At 45.8% G+C, this 18,453-nt stretch overlaps 1 protein-coding gene across 1 annotated transcript in view; it reads right to left on the minus strand.

Annotated features, from left to right (window-relative positions):
* Window positions 1-5,493: 5,493 nt before the first annotated feature.
* The window catches only part of LOC109886761 (low-density lipoprotein receptor-related protein 3-like), a 65,911-nt gene continuing 52,951 nt past the window's right edge, over window positions 5,494-18,453 (minus strand). The window contains 4 exon segments of the mRNA XM_031820086.1: window positions 5,494-12,089; window positions 12,949-13,081; window positions 17,210-17,253; window positions 17,255-17,314. Of these exon segments, the coding sequence (XP_031675946.1) occupies window positions 11,172-12,089; window positions 12,949-13,081; window positions 17,210-17,253; window positions 17,255-17,314 (1,155 nt within the window). The 3' untranslated portion in view covers window positions 5,494-11,171.

The following is an 18,453-nucleotide window of genomic DNA, read 5'->3' on the forward strand; positions in this document are numbered from 1 at the left end:
CATCAGTGGTACCTCTACTATCATCAGTGGTACCTCTACTATCATCAGTGGTACCTCTACTACCATTAGTGGTATCTCTACTACCATCAGTGGTATCTCTACTATCATCAGTGGTACCTCTACTATCATCAGTGGTAGGTATCTCTACTATCACCAGTGGTAGGTATCTCTTCTATCATCAGTGGTACCTCTACTATCATCAGTGGTACCTCTACTATCATCAGTGGTACCTCTACTATCATCAGTGGTACCTCTACTATCCCCAGTGGTAGGTATCTCTACTATCACCAGTGGTAGGTATCTCTTATATCATCAATGGTACCTCTACTATCATCAGTGGTACCTCTACTATCATCAGTGGTACCTCTACTATCATCAGTGGTACCTCTACTATCATCAGTGGTACCTCTACAATCATCAGTGGTACCTCTACTATCATCAGTGGTGGGTATCTCTACTATCATCAGTGGTATCACTACTATCATCAGTGGTATCTCTACTATCATCAGTGGCATCACTACTATCATCAGTGGTATCTCTACTATCATCAGTGGCATCACTACTATCATCAGTGGTATCTCTACTATCATCAGTGGTATCTCTACTATCACCAGTGGTATCTCTACTATCATCTGTGGTACCACTACTATCATCAGTGGTATCTCTACTATCATCAGTGGTACCTCTACTATCATCAGTGGTACCTCTACTATCATCAGTGGTACCTCTACTACCATTAGTGGTATCTCTACTACCATCAGTGGTATCTCTACTATCATCAGTGGTACCTCTACTATCATCAGTGGTAGGTATCTCTACTATCACCAGTGGTAGGTATCTCTTCTATCATCAGTGGTACCTCTACTATCATCAGTGGTACCTCTACTATCATCAGTGGTACCTCTACTATCATCAGTGGTACCTCTACTATCCCCAGTGGTAGGTATCTCTACTATCACCAGTGGTAGGTATCTCTTATATCATCAGTGGTACCTCTACTATCATCAGTGGTACCTCTACTATCATCAATGGTACCTCTACAATCATCAGTGGTACCTCTACTATCATCAGTGGTACCTCTACTATCATCAGTGGTACCTCTACTATCACCAGTGGTATCTCTACTATCATCAGTGGTATCTCTACTATCATCAGTGGTACCTCTACTATCATCCGTGGTAGGTACCTCTACTATCATCAGTGGTATCTCTTCTATCATCAGTGGTATCTCTACTATCATCAGTGGTATCTCTACTATCATCAGTGGTATCTCTACTATCATCAGTGGTATCTCTACTATCATCAGTGGTATCTCTACTATCATCAGTGGTACCTCTACTATCATCAGTGGTATCTCTACTATCATCAGTGGTATCTCTACTATCATCAGTGGTATCTCTACTATCATCAGTGGTATCTCTACTATCATCAGTGGTATCTCTACTATCATCCGTGGTAGGTACCTCTACTATCATCAGTGGTATCTCTTCTATCATCAGTGGTATCTCTACTATCATCAGTGGTATCTCTACTATCATCAATTGTATCTCTACTATCATCAGTGGTACCTCTACTATCACCAGTGGTACCTCTACTATCACCAGTGGTACCTCTACTATCATCAGTGGTATCTCTACAATCATCAGTGGTATCTCTACTATCATCAGTGGTATCTCTACTATCATCAGTGGTATCTCTACTATCATCAGTGGTACCTCTACTATCATCAGTGGTATCTCTACTATCATCAGTGGTACCTCTACTATCATCAGTGGTATCTCTACTATCATCAGTGGTATCTCTACTATCATCCGTGGTAGGTACCTCTACTATCATCAGTGGTATCTCTTCTATCATCAGTGGTATCTCTACTATCATCAGTGGTATCTCTACTATCATCAGTGGTATCTCTACTATCATCAGTGGTATCTCTACTATCATCAGTGGTACCTCTACTAGCATCAGTGGTATCTCTACAATCATCAGTGGTATCTCTACTATCATCAGTGGTACCTCTACTATCATCAGTGGTACCTCTACTATCATCAGTGGTATCTCTACTATCATCGGTGGTATCGCTACTATCATCAGTGGTATCTCTACAATCATCAGTGGTATCTCTACTATCATCAGTGGTACCTCTACTATCATCAGTGGTATCTCTACTATCACCAGTGGTATCTCTACTATCATCAGTGGTACCTCTACTATCATCAGTGGTATCTCTACTATCATCAGTGGTATCTCTACTATCATCAGTGGTATCTCTACTATCATCAGTGGTACCTCTACTAGCATCAGTGGTCAGTAGCAGGGTGTATAAGGTGAGCTGCTGCCTGCATTGGGAGTGTCGTATCAGCACCAATGTGAAAGCAGTAGACATTTTCTGTTGACTAGAGAGACGTTACCACAAGTCTTATCACAGTCTGTTTTATTAAAGCACAAGAAGGCACTTGGGCTACATCTCAAATGGGCCCTGGCATAAAGTAGTGCACTATATAGGGACAGGGTGCCATAGGGCTCTGGTCTAAAGTAGTGCACTATATAGGGACAGGGTGCCATAGGGCTCTGGTCTAAAGTAGTGCACTATATATAGGGACAGGGTGCCATAGGGCTCTGGTCTAAAGTAGTGCACTATATAGGGACAGGGTGCCATAGGGCTCTGGTCTAAAGTAGTGCACTATATAGGGAATAGGGTGCCATAGGGCTCTGGTCTAAAGTAGTGCACTATATAGGGACAGGGTGCCATAGGGCTCTGGTCTAAAGTAGTGCACTATATATAGGGACAGGGTGACATAGGGCTCTGGTCTAAAGTAGTGCACTATATAGGGACAGGGTGCCATAGGGCTCTGGTCTAAAGTAGTGCACTATATAGGGAATAGGGTGTCATAGGGCTCTGGTCTAAAGTAGTGCACTATATAGGGACAGGGTGCCATAGGGCTCTGGTCTAAAGTAGCGCACTATATATAGGGACAGGGTGACATAGGGCTCTGGTCTAAAGTAGTGCACTATATAGGGACAGGGTGCCATAGGGCTCTGGTCTAAAGTAGTGCACTATATATAGGGACAGGGTGACATAGGGCTCTGGTCTAAAGTAGTGCACTATATATAGGGAATAGGGTGTCATAGGGCTCTGGTCTAAAGTAGTCCACTATATTTAGGGAATAGGGTGCCATAGGGCTCTGGTCTAAAGTAGTGCACTATATAGGGAATAGGGTGTCATAGGGCTCTTGTCTAAAGTAGTCCACTATATTTAGGGAATAGGGTGCGATTTGGGACATCTCCGTTGAGACAATCAGTAGGCTGTACAGTGTTGCTGCGGCAACAGCTCACCTCTAACTGACTGACTGACTGCAATCTCACTAACTCTCTCATGGCAACATTCAAGTCTGCTTTACAGCGCAAATATACAAATAGTTTAAAGAATGAGAGAAACTAACTCATTTATACAACCATGTACACATATGTACAACACTCATCAGAGGGGGAAACATGTTTATACATGCTGTTTATAATTATAGATATTAGGGTTGTCAAAGTTAACATGTTCATATATGTTGTTTATAATTATAGATATTAGGGTTGTCAAAGGTAACATGTTTATATCGTGTTAAACGCGTGACATTAATCAATGTCTTTACCTTTTAAGGGAACATGTTTCCTCAAGGAACCTTTTAAGGGAACACGTTTCCTCAAGGAACCTTTTAAGGGCACACGTTTCCTCAAGGAACCTTTTAAGGGAACACGTTTCCTCAAGGAACCTTATAAGGGCTCACGTTTCCTCAAGGAACCTTTTAAGGGAACACGTTTCCTCAAGGAACCTTTTAAGGGAACACGTTTCCTCAAGGAACCTTTTAAGGGAACACGTTTCCTCAAGGAACCTTTTAAGGGAACACGTTTCCTCAAGGAACCGTTTAAGGGAACACGTTTCCTCAAGGAACCTTTTAAAGGGTTCAGTAAACAGTAGGCAAATAAAAAGTAATAGTTAGTCCAGAACTAGATAACATGAAAACAGCCTAACCAGCTCTGTTACGGTGAGTAAAATGGTCAGACTGAGGTGTTCTCTCATTTGTTCTCCGGAAATAGATAGCTAGCAAGCTAGCCAACTTTAGCCAGTTAGCTGGAGTGCTTGGTTGGGACAAGCATGCATTGGCAGGCAAGCTGCAGAAGGACGAGCAGTCTACTTACTATTCCCCATCGTTTATCAGTGCAATTTTGACTGCCATCTCAATGAAAAAGTTTGAGAGGGTTTATCTAATGTTCCTATGTTAGATTTTAGCTCATCTTGATCTGGCTAGCATTAGCTGTTGCTCTGGCTAGCATTAGCTGTTGCTCTGGCTAGCATTAGTTGTTGATCTGGCTAGCATTAGCTGTTGCTCTGGCTAGCATTAGCTGTTGCTCTGGCTAGCATTAGCTGTTGATCTGGCTAGCATTAGCTGTTGCTCTGGCTAGCATTAGCTGTTGATCTGGCTAGCATTAGCTTTTGATCTGGCTAGCATTAGCTGTTGATCTGGCTAGCATTAGCTTTTGATCTGGCTAGCATTAGCTGTTGATCTGGCTAGCATTAGCTGTTGCTCTGGCTAGCATTAGCTGTTGCTCTGGCTAGCATTAGCTTTTGATCTGGCTAGCATTAGCTGTTGATCTGGCTAGCATTAGCTTTTGATCTGGCTAGCATTAGCTGTTGATCTGGCTAGCATTAGCTGTTGATCTGGCTAGAATTAGTTGTTGATCTGGCTAGCATTAGTTGTTGATCTGGCTAGCATTAGCTGTTGATCTGGCTAGCATTAGTTGTTGATCTGGCTAGCATTAGTTGTTGATCTGGCTAGCATTAGCTTTTGATCTGGCTAGCATTAGCTTTTGATCTGGCTAGCATTAGTTGTTGATCTGGCTAGCATTAGCTGTTGATCTGGCTAGCATTAGTTGTTGATCTGGCTAGCATTAGTTGTTGATCTGGCTAGCATTAGTTATTGATCTGGCTAGCATTAGCTGTTGATCTGGCTAGCATTAGTTGTTGATCTGGCTAGCATTAGTTATTGATCTGGCTAGCATTAGCTGTTGATCTGGCTAGCATTAGCTTTTGATCTGGCTAGCATTAGTTGTTGATCTGGCTAGCATTAGTTATTGATCTGGCTAGTATTAGCTGTTGATCTGGCTAGCATTAGTTGTTGATCTGGCTAGCATTAGTTATTGATCTGGCTAGCATTAGTTGTTGATCTGGCTAGCATTAGTTATTGATCTGGCTAGCATTAGCTGTAGATCTGGCTAGCATTAGTTGTTGATCTGGCTAGCATTAGTTATTGATCTGGCTAGCATTAGTTGTTGATCTGGCTAGCATTAGTTGTTGATCTGGCTAGCATTAGTTGTTGATCTGGCTAGCATTAGTTGTTGATCTGGCTAGCATTAGCTGTTTATCTGCTGTACCAACATGACCTTAATTAAACACCAGAGGACTTCCTGCTGAACCAACATGACCTTAATTAAACACCAGAGGACTTCCTGCGGAACCAACATGACCTTTATTAAACACCAGAGGACTTCCTGCTGAACCAACATGACCTTAATTAAACACCAGAGGACTTCCTGCGGAACCAACATGACCTTAATTAAACACCAGAGGACTTCCTGCTGAACCAACATGACCTTAATTAAACACCAGAGGACTTCCTGCGGAACCAACTTGACCTTAATTAAACACCAGAGGACTTCCTGCCATCTGCCTCTCCAACTGTTGTCCTGGAATGTGTCCCAAATGGCCCCTGTGTTGGCTATGTAGTGCCCTCATGTTGCCCAGAGCCATATGGGGTAAGTCTTAGACCAAGGTTAGTGAGGCTCCGTTCAGAATGTGTCCCAAATGGCCCCTGTGTTGTCTATGTAGTGCCCTCATGTTGCCCAGAGCCATATGGGGTAAGTCTTAGACCAAGGTTAGTGAGGCTCCGTTCAGAATGTGTCCCAAATGGCCCCTGTGTTGTCTATGTAGTGCCCTCATGTTGCCCAGAGCCATATGGGGTAAGTCTTAGACCTAGGTTAATGAGGCTCCGTTCAGAATGTGTCCCAAATGGCCCCTGTGTTGTCTATGTAGTGCCCTCATGTTGCCCAGAGCCATATGGGGTAAGTCTTAGACCAAGGTTAGTGAGGCTCCGTTCAGAATGTGTCCCAAATGGCCCCTGTGTTGTCTATGTAGTGCCCTCATGTTGCCCAGAGCCATATGGGGTAAGTCTTAGACCAAGGTTAGTGAGGCTCCGTTCAGAATGTGTCCCAAATGGCCCCTGTGTTGTCTATGTAGTGCCCTCATGTTGCCCAGAGCCATATGGGGTAAGTCTTAGACCAAGGTTAGTGAGGCTCCGTTCAGAATGTGTCCCAAATGGCCCCTGTGTTGTCTATGTAGTGCCCTCATGTTGCCCAGAGCCATATGGGGTAAGTCTTAGACCAAGGTTAGTGAGGCTCCGTTCAGAATGTGTCCCAAATGGCCCCTGTGTTGTCTATGTAGTGCCCTCATGTTGCCCAGAGCCATATGGGGTAAGTCTTAGACCAAGGTTAGTGAGGCTCCGTTCAGAATGTGTCCCAAATGGCCCCTGTGTTGTCTATGTAGTGCCCTCATGTTGCCCAGAGCCATATGGGGTAAGTCTTAGACCAAGGTTAGTGAGGCTCCGTTCAGAATGTGTCCCAAATGGCCCCTGTGTTGTCTATGTAGTGCCCTCATGTTGCCCAGAGCCATATGGGGTAAGTCTTAGACCAAGGTTAGTGAGGCTCCGTTCAGAATGTGTCCCAAATGGCCCCTGTGTTGTCTATGTAGTGCCCTCATGTTGCCCAGAGCCATATGGGGTAAGTCTTAGACCAAGGTTAGTGAGGCTCCGTTCAGAATGTGTCCCAAATGGCCCCTGTGTTGTCTATGTAGTGCCCTCATGTTGCCCAGAGCCATATGGGGTAAGTCTTAGACCAAGGTTAGTGAGGCTCCGTTCAGAATGTGTCCCAAATGGCCCCTGTGTTGTCTATGTAGTGCCCTCATGTTGCCCAGAGCCATATGGGGTAAGTCTTAGACCAAGGTTAGTGAGGCTCCGTTCAGAATGTGTCCCAAATGGCCCCTGTGTTGTCTATGTAGTGCCCTCATGTTGCCCAGAGCCATATGGGGTAAGTCTTAGACCAAGGTTAGTGAGGCTCCGTTCAGAATGTGTCCCAAATGGCCCCTGTGTTGTCTATGTAGTGCCCTCATGTTGCCCAGAGCCATATGGGGTAAGTCTTAGACCAAGGTTAGTGAGGCTCCGTTCAGAATGTGTCCCAAATGGCCCCTGTGTTGTCTATGTAGTGCCCTCATGTTGCCCAGAGCCATATGGGGTAAGTCTTAGACCAAGGTTAGTGAGGCTCCGTTCAGAATGTGTCCCAAATGGCCCCTGTGTTGTCTATGTAGTGCCCTCATGTTGCCCAGAGCCATATGGGGTAAGTCTTAGACCAAGGTTAGTGAGGCTCCGTTCAGAATGTGTCCCAAATGGCCCCTGTGTTGTCTATGTAGTGCCCTCATGTTGCCCAGAGCCATATGGGGTAAGTCTTAGACCAAGGTTAGTGAGGCTCCGTTCAGAATGTGTCCCAAATGGCCCCTGTGTTGTCTATGTAGTGCCCTCATGTTGCCCAGAGCCATATGGGGTAAGTCTTAGACCAAGGTTAGTGAGGCTCCGTTCAGAATGTGTCCCAAATGGCCCCTGTGTTGTCTATGTAGTGCCCTCATGTTGCCCAGAGCCATATGGGGTAAGTCTTAGACCAAGGTTAGTGAGGCTCCGTTCAGAATGTGTCCCAAATGGCCCCTGTGTTGTCTATGTAGTGCCCTCATGTTGCCCAGAGCCATATGGGGTAAGTCTTAGACCAAGGTTAGTGAGGCTCCGTTCAGAATGTGTCCCAAATGGCCCCTGTGTTGTCTATGTAGTGCCCTCATGTTGCCCAGAGCCATATGGGGTAAGTCTTAGACCAAGGTTAGTGAGGCTCCGTTCAGAATGTGTCCCAAATGGCCCCTGTGTTGTCTATGTAGTGCCCTCATGTTGCCCAGAGCCATATGGGGTAAGTCTTAGACCAAGGTTAGTGAGGCTCCGTTCAGAATGTGTCCCAAATGGCCCCTGTGTTGTCTATGTAGTGCCCTCATGTTGCCCAGAGCCATATGGGGTAAGTCTTAGACCAAGGTTAGTGAGGCTCCGTTCAGAATGTGTCCCAAATGGCCCCTGTGTTGTCTATGTAGTGCCCTCATGTTGCCCAGAGCCATATGGGGTAAGTCTTAGACCTAGGTTAGTGAGGCTCCGTTCAGAATGTGTCCCAAATGGCCCCTGTGTTGTCTATGTAGTGCCCTCATGTTGCCCAGAGCCATATGGGGTAAGTCTTAGACCAAGGTTAGTGAGGCTCCGTTCAGAATGTGTCCCAAATGGCCCCTGTGTTGTCTATGTAGTGCCCTCATGTTGCCCAGAGCCATATGGGGTAAGTCTTAGACCAAGGTTAGTGAGGCTCCGTTCAGAATGTGTCCCAAATGGCCCCTGTGTTGTCTATGTAGTGCCCTCATGTTGCCCAGAGCCATATGGGGTAAGTCTTAGACCAAGGTTAGTGAGGCTCCGTTCAGAATGTGTCCCAAATGGCCCCTGTGTTGTCTATGTAGTGCCCTCATGTTGCCCAGAGCCATATGGGGTAAGTCTTAGACCAAGGTTAGTGAGGCTCCGTTCAGAATGTGTCCCAAATGGCCCCTGTGTTGTCTATGTAGTGCCCTCATGTTGCCCAGAGCCATATGGGGTAAGTCTTAGACCAAGGTTAGTGAGGCTCCGTTCAGAATGTGTCCCAAATGGCCCCTGTGTTGTCTATGTAGTGCCCTCATGTTGCCCAGAGCCATATGGGGTAAGTCTTAGACCAAGGTTAGTGAGGCTCCGTTCAGAATGTGTCCCAAATGGCCCCTGTGTTGTCTATGTAGTGCCCTCATGTTGCCCAGAGCCATATGGGGTAAGTCTTAGACCAAGGTTAGTGAGGCTCCGTTCAGAATGTGTCCCAAATGGCCCCTGTGTTGTCTATGTAGTGCCCTCATGTTGCCCAGAGCCATATGGGGTAAGTCTTAGACCAAGGTTAGTGAGGCTCCGTTCAGAATGTGTCCCCATAGATCTCTGTTCTCTAACCATGCCCTATAGCCTACCCCATAGAGCTCTGTTCTCTAACCATGCCCTATAGCCTACCCCATAGAGCTCTGTTCTCTAACCATGCCCTATAGCCTACCCCATAGATCTCTGTTCTCTAACCATGCCCTATAGCCTACCCTATAGAGCTCTGTTCTCTAACCACGCCCTATAGCCTACCCCATAGAGCTCTGTTCTCTAACCATGCCCTATAGCCTACCCCATAGAGCTCTGTTCTCTAACCACGCCCTATAGCCTACCCCATAGAGCTCTGTTCTCTAACCATGCCCTATAGCCTACCCTATAGAGCTCTGTTCTCTAACCATGCCCTATAGCCTACCCCATAGAGCTATGTTCTCTAACCATGCCCTATAGCCTACCCCATAGAGCTCTGTTCTCTAACCATGCCCTATAGCCTACCCCATAGAGCTCTGTTCTCTAACCATGCCCTATAACCTACCCCATAGAGCTCTGTTCTCTAACCACGCCCTATAACCTACCCCATAGAGCTCTGTTCTCTAACCATGCCCTATAGCCTACCCCATAGAGCTCTGTTCTCTAACCACGCCCTATAGCCTACCCCATAGAGCTCTGTTCTCTAACCACGCCCTATAACCTACCCCATAGAGCTCTGTTCTCTAACCATGCCCTATAACCTACCCCATAGAGCTCTGGACAGAAGTAGTGCACTATATAGGGAATAGGTTACCATTTGTGACCCGGCCACTGTGACCTAGTAGACACCCCTTCCACTGCCTGTGGTCCAACCATCGTCTAGAGAGGGTACCAAGATAGGCCACTGTGACCTAGTAGACACCCCTTCCACTGCCTGTGATCCAACCATCGTCTAGAGAGGGTACCAAGATAGGCCACTGCTTAAACATCTATGATAACGGTCAGACATCACATTCATAATAACATTCAATTTCACAACTTCCTCAAAACATCTTCTTCTTGTGTTACATCTTGTTCATCACTTCAAGTGATCCAGCTGGTGATGTCATTCACTGTTTAGTTTTTTACCTCACTGACAACGTTTACAAAAACAGACGATGGTGATATGAGTCAGAGTGACTGAGTTAGAGTGACTGAGTTAGTGTGACTGAGTCAGAGTGACTGAGTTAGTGTGATTGAGTCTCTGTGACTGAGTTAGTGTGATTGAGTCAGTGTGACTGAGTCTCTGTGACTGAGTTAGTGTGATTGAGTCAGTGTGACTGAGTCAGTGTGATTGAGTCTGTGTGATTGAGTCAGTGTGATTGAGTCTCTGTGACTGAGTTAGTGTGATTGAGTCAGTGTGACTGAGTCAGTGTGATTGAGTCAGTGTGATTGAGTTAGTGTGACTGAGTTAGTGTGATTGAGTCTGTGTGATTGAGTCAGTGTGACTGAGTCAGAGTGACTGAGTCAGAGTCAGTAGACAGGCTGATGTACAGCCCTCAGCTGTAGATCTCTGGTAAGGCAGGGATGGAGAGATGAGCAGATAGAGGGGGTGGAGGGAGGACTGAAATCATTGTGCTGCTCTGAGATCATCCACTGTCCCATTATTCAGTTATTCTCCAGCTCTCTGTGTTTCAGCCAGAGAGACAGAATCTGCAGCTCTCTGTGTTTCAGCCAGAGAGACAGTCTGCAGCTCTCTGTGTTTCAGCCAGAGACAGAGTCTACAGCTCTCTGTGTTTCAGCCAGAGAGACAGAATCTGCAGCTCTCTGTGTTTCAGCCAGAGACAGTCTGCAGCTCTCTGTGTTTCAGCCAGAGAGACAGAATCTGCAGCTCTCTGTGTTTCAGCCAGAGAGACAGAGTCTACAGCTCTCTGTGTTTCAGCCAGAGAGACAGAGCCTGCAGCTCTCTGTGTTTCAGCCAGAGAGACAGTCTACAGCTCTCTGTGTTTCAGCCAGAGAGACAGAGTCTACAGCTCTCTGTCTGTCTGTCTGTCTGTCTGTCTGTCTGTCTGTCTGTCTGTCTGTCTGTCTGTCTGTCTGTCTGTCTGTCTGTCTGTCTGTCTGTCTGTCTGTCTATTGCCACATGGTCAAGGCAGCTCCTTCATACTAGCAGATCAGTAGAGTCTCATCTCCATCCTCCTCCTCCTCCTCCTCCTCCTCCTCTTCCTCACTGCTGCTGGTGTTCAGTCCATTAGGCACCCCTATACCCCTCCTCCTCCTCTCCCGGGTTGGCAATTCCAGGGCATGGAACCTCTGACTGTCGTCTGAAGACCCCGAGGGGGATGACGTCTGGGGGGAGGTCAGGGGGTGGTGGCAGGGCGGCAGGGAGTCTGGAGGGGGAAGGACAGGGGGGGTAACGGGGGAGGTGAGCCCCATGGGGGAGTAGCGTCGTAGAGCCACCCCTCTCAGGTTGGCAGCCAGCCCCAAGACCAGCTTCCTGGAGGCCCGGCGAGTGTAATGACATGTGCTGCCCTCTAGGGGGCACTGCTGGCTCAGTATGCTGGGGGCAGACGTTAATGAGTCACTCTGCTGCCCAGGGGTGGAGAGCTCGCTGAGGGGCAACCTAACCCTGCTACCCGGGCTCTCTGGGGAACAAGGAGACCCCTCGGATGGTTCACTGTCAGAGGGGGAGGGTGGGGAGTTGGGAGACTCCAAGGAGGGGTGGGAGGACTGGGACTGTGACAGGGCCTGGGTGTGGGCATGCAGGGCGAAGCCTACTGCTGCAGAGCAGCGGGAGGGGGTCCTTGCTGGTCCCATGCCCGCCATGCCTCCCACCATGCCCGCCCCGCCACCTCCATCCCCAGCCCTGGCTCCAGGTCCCTCCGAGGTGTGGTAGGAGTGCAGGCCCAGAGCCACCTGAGACCCGGGGGGTGTGAGGAGTGGGATCTGGCCGCGGAGACGGGTCCCTCGGTGGAACAGACGGTTCCAAAGGCGCCCCAGGCGGCGGTGTGACGTGGCCCGGCGGGAGGAGTGTCTTCTGATCTGCCTACGCATCGCTGTACGGATGTTCTGGAGCATGGAGGCCTGGATGAGGGGAGGGAGGGAGAGGAGGGAGAGGAGGGAGGGAGGGGAGGTAGAGAGAGAGGGAGAGAGAGGAGGGGAGGGAGGGAGGGGAGGTAGAGAGAGAGGGAGGGAGGGAGGGAGGGGGAGGTAGAGAGAGAGGGAGAGAGGGAGGGAGGGAGAGGAGGGGAGGGAGGGGAGGTAGAGAGAGAGGGAGAGAGGGAGGGAGGGAGAGGAGGGGAGGGAGGGGAGGTAGAGAGAGAGAGAGAGGGAGGGAGGGAGGGAGGGAGGGAGGGAGGGAGGGAGGGAGGGAGGGAGGGAGGGAGGGAGGGAGGGAGGGAGGGAGGGAGGGAGGGAGGGAGGGAGGGAGGGAGAAAAAGGGAGAACTCGTCAGCAAGACCATCAAAGCTGTCAATCATTTGTTAACCCGTTGTCATGGTAACACTCAGATCTCTCCCGTCAGAAATAGATCTTAACCAAGAGAGTAGCTACAGTATTAGATATTCACACCATCAGAACACAGGCAGACAGGCAGAACCCAGCTGCTACGAGAGCTACAGTCTGTGATGTCAACTTTACAACAGGGATATCCACTACAGTCTGTGGTGTAAACTTTACAACAGGGATATCCACTACAGTCTGTGGTGTAAACTTTTCAGACTGTAGCAGTGAAACCAGACGTTACCTGAGTGGGGTTGTAATGATAATGTATCTATAATATGGAGACTGTAGCAGTGAAAAGAGACATTACCTGAGTGGGGTTGTAATGATAATGTATCTATACTACGGAGACTGTAGCAGTGAAACCAGACATTACCTGAGTGGGGTTGTAATGATAATGTATCTATAATATGGAGACTGTAGCAGTGAAACCAGACGTTACCTGAGTGGGGTTGTACACAGGGAAGTCCTCCACCGGAGGGATGAGGCCCTGGGCGATCAGCTGACCATAGGAGGGCGGAGCCTCTCTCTGAACAAACTCCGCCTCCAGACGGGTCATCTGGGTCTCAAATGCTCTAGAGAGAGAGAGAGAGAGAGAGAGAGAGAGAGAGAGAGAGAGAGAGAGAGAGAGAGAGAGAGAGAGAGAATGAGATGAGTGTCTCCTGACCCCTCCTGCTGTCTCAGCCTCCAGTATTTATGCTGCAGTAGTTTATGTGTCGGGGGGCTGGGGTCAGTTTGTTATATCTGGAGTACTTCTCCTGTCTTATCCGGTGTCCTGTGTGAATTTAAGTATGCTCTCTCTAATTCTCTCTTTCTCTCTTTCTTTCTCTCTCTCGGAGGACCTGAGCCCTAGGACCATGCCTCAGGACGACCTGTCATGATGACTCCTTGCTGTCCCCAGTCCACCTGACCGTGCTGCTGCTCCAGTTTCAACTGTTCTGCCTTCTTATTATAGACCATGCTGGTCATTTATGAACATTTGAACATCTTGGTCATGTTCTGTTATAATCTCCACCCGGCACAGCCAGAAGAGGACTGGCCACCCCACATAGCCTGGTTCCTCTCTAGGTTTCTTCCTAGGTTTTGGCCTTTCTAGGGAGTTTTTCCTAGCCACCGTGCTTCTACACCTGCATTGCTTGCTGTTTGGGGTTTTAGGCTGGGTTTCTGTACAGCACTTTGAGATATCAGCTGATGTAAGAAGGGCTTTGAAAATACATTTGATTTGGTATTCTATAGCATCTTTCACATCCTTCACTAAAGGGGTGACAGTCAATCAATATCAAAGATGGTGGATGAATGAAGATGTCCCACTCAGGCTGTTTAAAAAATGAATAAAAAAGATCTGTTCCGGTCTGCTTAAGGGGCTCTCCCATAGACACCAATGAATTAGCAGCTGGGTCTGGTCTGCTTAAGGGGCTCTCCCATAGACACCAATTAATTAGCAGCTGGGTCTGGTCTGCTTAGTTCACTGACTGTATATGAACCAGAAGAATAGTGGGATGTCTCACTTCCTCTTCCCTCTCTGTCAACAGATTAGTAATAAACCCCAGGGGAAGTTAACGGGTGCACAGCCTTTTGACCTCTGACCTTTATACGTCAGCATCCCAAATGGCACCCTATTCCCTAAATAGTGCCTATGGGCCCTGGTCAAAAGTAGTGCACTAAATAGTGAATAGGTTGTCATTTGGGACACATCCTACAACTGTAACCTCTGAGGGACTGGACCCTGGAAAACACAGTTATAGGAAATCATTACAGAACCACAAAACATCCTCTCTCTCTCTCTCTCCCTCTGTCTCTCTCTCTCTCTCTCTCTCTCTCTCTCTCTCTCTCTCTCTCTCCTTCACTCCCATTCTCTCTCTCTCTCTCTCTCTCTCTCTCTCTCTCTCTCTCTCTCTCTCCATCCTTCACTCCCATTCTCTCCCATTCTCTCTCTCTCTCTCTCTCTCTCTCTCTCTCTCTCTCCCCCCTTCACTCCCATTCTCTCTCTCTCTCTCTCTCCATCTTTCTCCCTCCTTCACTCCCATTCTCTCTCCCTCTCTCTCTCTCTCTCTCCCTCCTTCACTCCCATTCTCTCTCCCTCTCTCTCTCTCTCTCCCTCCTTCACTCCCATTCTCTCTCTCTCTCTCTCTCTCTCTCTCTCTCTCTCTCTCTCTCTCTCCCTCTCTCTCTCTCTCTCTCTCTACCTCCTTCACTCCCATTCTCTCTCTCTCTCTCTCTCTCTCTCTCTGTCTCTCTCTCTCTGTCTCAATTCAATTCAAGGGCTTTATTGGCATGGGAAACATGTGTTAACATTGCCAAGTAAAGTAGATAATATACAAAAGTGAAATAAACACTAAAAGTTAACAGTAACATTACACTCATATAAGTTCCAAAACAATAAAGACATTATAAATGTCATATTATATATATATACAGTATTTTAACAATGTACAAATGGTTAAAGGACACAAGGGAAAATACATTGCATAAATATGGGTTGTACTTATTGGATCACTATCTGAATATACTTGGTTGAACTTTGGTGACCCCGAGACTGAGTCTACGAACACAGGGGTCTAAACACCTCTTGAATACAGACGAAGTGACAGTCACTCAGTGAGACATCAGGTACAGATGTGATTGGCAATACAAGGAAACAGCAAAATACCAGTTACAATATATTGAGTCCATACACAGAGTTGTAAGTGTATAGAGATACTGGATGTCTGATTCTAGCGTCAGAATACCGATTACAGGAAAGTGACCAAGGGGCTGAGCATTTAAGGTAATTGAACTATTTTTGCTATTTAGTCAATATCGTTAGAAGTGTTAACGCATTTAAAGTTTCGCAATATTATCTGGCATAGCTTAAAGCATTAAGGATTGATTGAGCATTATTGATCTATTAGGAAACTGTAGAACCATTGAATTGTAATGATGTGTAGAAGACAAAAAACAGAGTGACTTAATAAAAGCTTGAAACTTTTGACAACTAGGCCAGATTAACGATCTGGAGAGCAAACGCCTTTGACACTCTCACTGAACAGAAAGTGACCCTGGTTATAGGTTAAAGTGATTGCACTAAAGAATATTTCATTGTGTGGACAATAATATATTTTTAGGAGAGTCAAAACATATACCAATACTAGTTTCCGAGTGACTACTAGCTGACGAGCATAATAACTACTAAGAGTTGTTATTAGGTATTGATATATACAGAGGTAAAGATAACTTGAAGGTAAGGAAATATAGGAGGAATCCATAACACTTAATAATATTTAGATAGGAGTATATCTATCCAAGACCTCCTACTAGACCGGACAATAAGGGAGTGACAACGTGAACGAAGGAACAAACCCAACTCACGTGAAGGGCCATTACGAATACATAGGAGTGTTGGTAGGGGCCGCACGGCAAGGCCCCTGTTACACCGAGATCCTAAAGTACTCTGCTGCAGGGCAAAAGCACTGTGACACTGTGACTGATTCAAGTATTTTTTAGCCAGATCCTAATTCACAGCTTTGTGGAAGTTACCGGTGGCACTGATGTTTAGAACGAGGTACGTATCGTTTTCTAACGGTGTCTAGATGGAATTTGTATTTGTTCTCCTCGCAAACTCTCTCTCTCTCTCTGTATCTCACACATCAGTAGATCAATATAGTGAGTCATGACAGGTCAGACTGTGCAGAGCCAGGCAGATACAATTAACCAGCTACTAATTCCTACTTCTAATTATACACCACTTCCACCACATCTCTCTCTCTCTCTCTCTCTGTCTCTGTCTCTCTCTCTCTCTATATATCTCTCTCTCTCTCTCTAATTATACACCACTTCCACCACATCTCTCTCTCCCTCCCTCCCTCCCTCCCTCTCTCTCTCTCTCTCTCTCTATTTCTGTCTCCCCATCTCTCTCTCTCTCTCTCTCTCTCTTTCTGTCTCTCTCTCTCTCTTTCTATCTCTCTCTCTCCCTCTCTCTCTCTCTCTCTCTCTCTCTCTCTCTCTCCCCATCTCTCCCCCCCTCTCTCTCTACCATCTCTCTATCATCTCTCTCCTCTCTACAGTTCCACACTGCGGGACCAGGCCAAGCCTGATCAGTTTACACACACAGAGCTGAGAGGAGTTGAAGGGATGGTGTCTGGATTAGTAGGGCACCAGCATAGCACCAGCAGAGTAGCATACCGCTAACTGTGCCACCATACTAACAGCCCACCCGCGGGAAATGGGAGCTGAGCGTAGCGGCTAACCACCCAGCAGTAATGGGCTAGATTCATAGCAGGGGTCAGATTAAAGCTGTTTGTCCCCTCTCTCTCTTTCTCTTTCTCTTTCTCTCTCTGTCTCTCTCTCTCTCTCTGTCTCTCTCTCTCTCTCTCTGTCACTCTCTCTCTCTCTCTCTCTGTCTCTCTCTCTCTCTGTCTCTCTCTCTCTCTGTGTCTCTCTCTCTCCTCTCTCTCTCCTCTCTCTCTCTCCTCTCTCTCTCCTCTCTCTCTCCTCTCTCTCTCCTCTCTCTCTCCTCTCTCTCTCCTCTCTCTCTCTCGCTCTCTCTCTCTCTCTCTCTCTCTCTCTCTCAGTGATGAATAAGGGGGAGCTAATAAACTCTAAATCAATAAAAGGGAGGAGGGACAGAGACAGAAAGAGAGAGAGAGAGAGAGAGAGAGAGAGAGGAGAGAGAGAGAGAGAGAGAGAGAGAGAGAGAGACCCAGAGATAGATGAAATCCTCCTACCTGTACTCTCTTGTCCGGAGGGAGTAGAGTTTGAAGGCACAGCCCCAGAGCGATGACAAGGAGGAGGCCACACACCAGAGAACCAATCAGGGCAGCAGTGATCACCTTGAAAACAATACAGACAGAAATAACTAGTACTACTAGTAATACAACACATTATAAACATACTACTACTAGTAATACAATACATTATAAACATACTACTACTAGTAATACAACACATTATAACACCAACTTATAAACATACTACTACTAGTAATACAATACATTATAAACATACTACTACTAGTAATACAATACATTATAAACACATTATAAACACACTACTACTAGTAATACACACACATTATAAACATACTACTACTAGTAATACAATACATTATAAACATACTACTACTAGTAATACAATACATTATAAACATACTACTACTAGTAATACAATACATTATAAACACACTACTACTAGTAATACAATACATTATAAACACATTATAAACACACTACTACTAGTAATACAACACATTATAAACACATTATAAACACATCTACTAGTAGTAAGTACAATACCTTATAAAACACTACTACTAGTAATAAAACACATTATAAACACACTACTACTAGTAATACAACACATTATAAACACACTACTACTAGTAATACAACACATTATAAAACACATTATAAACACACTACTACTAGTAATACATACATTATAAACACACTACTACTAGTAATACAACACATTATAAACACACTACTACTAGTAATACAACACATTATAAACACATTACTACTAGTAATACAACACATTATAAAACACATTATAAACATACTACTACTAGTAATACAACACATTATAAACACACTACTACTAGTAATACAACACATTATAAACACACTACTACTAGTAATACAACACATTATAAAACACATTATAAACACACTACTACTAGTAATACAATACATTATAAAACACATTATAAACACACTACTACTAGTAATACAACACATTATAAAACACATTATAAACACACTACTACTAGTAATACAACACATTATAAACACACTACTACTAGTAATACAATACATTATAAACACACTACTACTAGTAATACAATACATTATAAAACACATTATAAACACACTACTACTAGTAATACAACACATTTATAAACACACTACTACTAGTAATACAACACATTATAAACACACTACTACTGGTAATACAATACATTATAAACACA

Source organism: Oncorhynchus kisutch, unplaced genomic scaffold, assembly GCF_002021735.2.
Source record: "Oncorhynchus kisutch isolate 150728-3 unplaced genomic scaffold, Okis_V2 scaffold3001, whole genome shotgun sequence".
Taxonomy (NCBI): domain Eukaryota; kingdom Metazoa; phylum Chordata; class Actinopteri; order Salmoniformes; family Salmonidae; genus Oncorhynchus; species Oncorhynchus kisutch.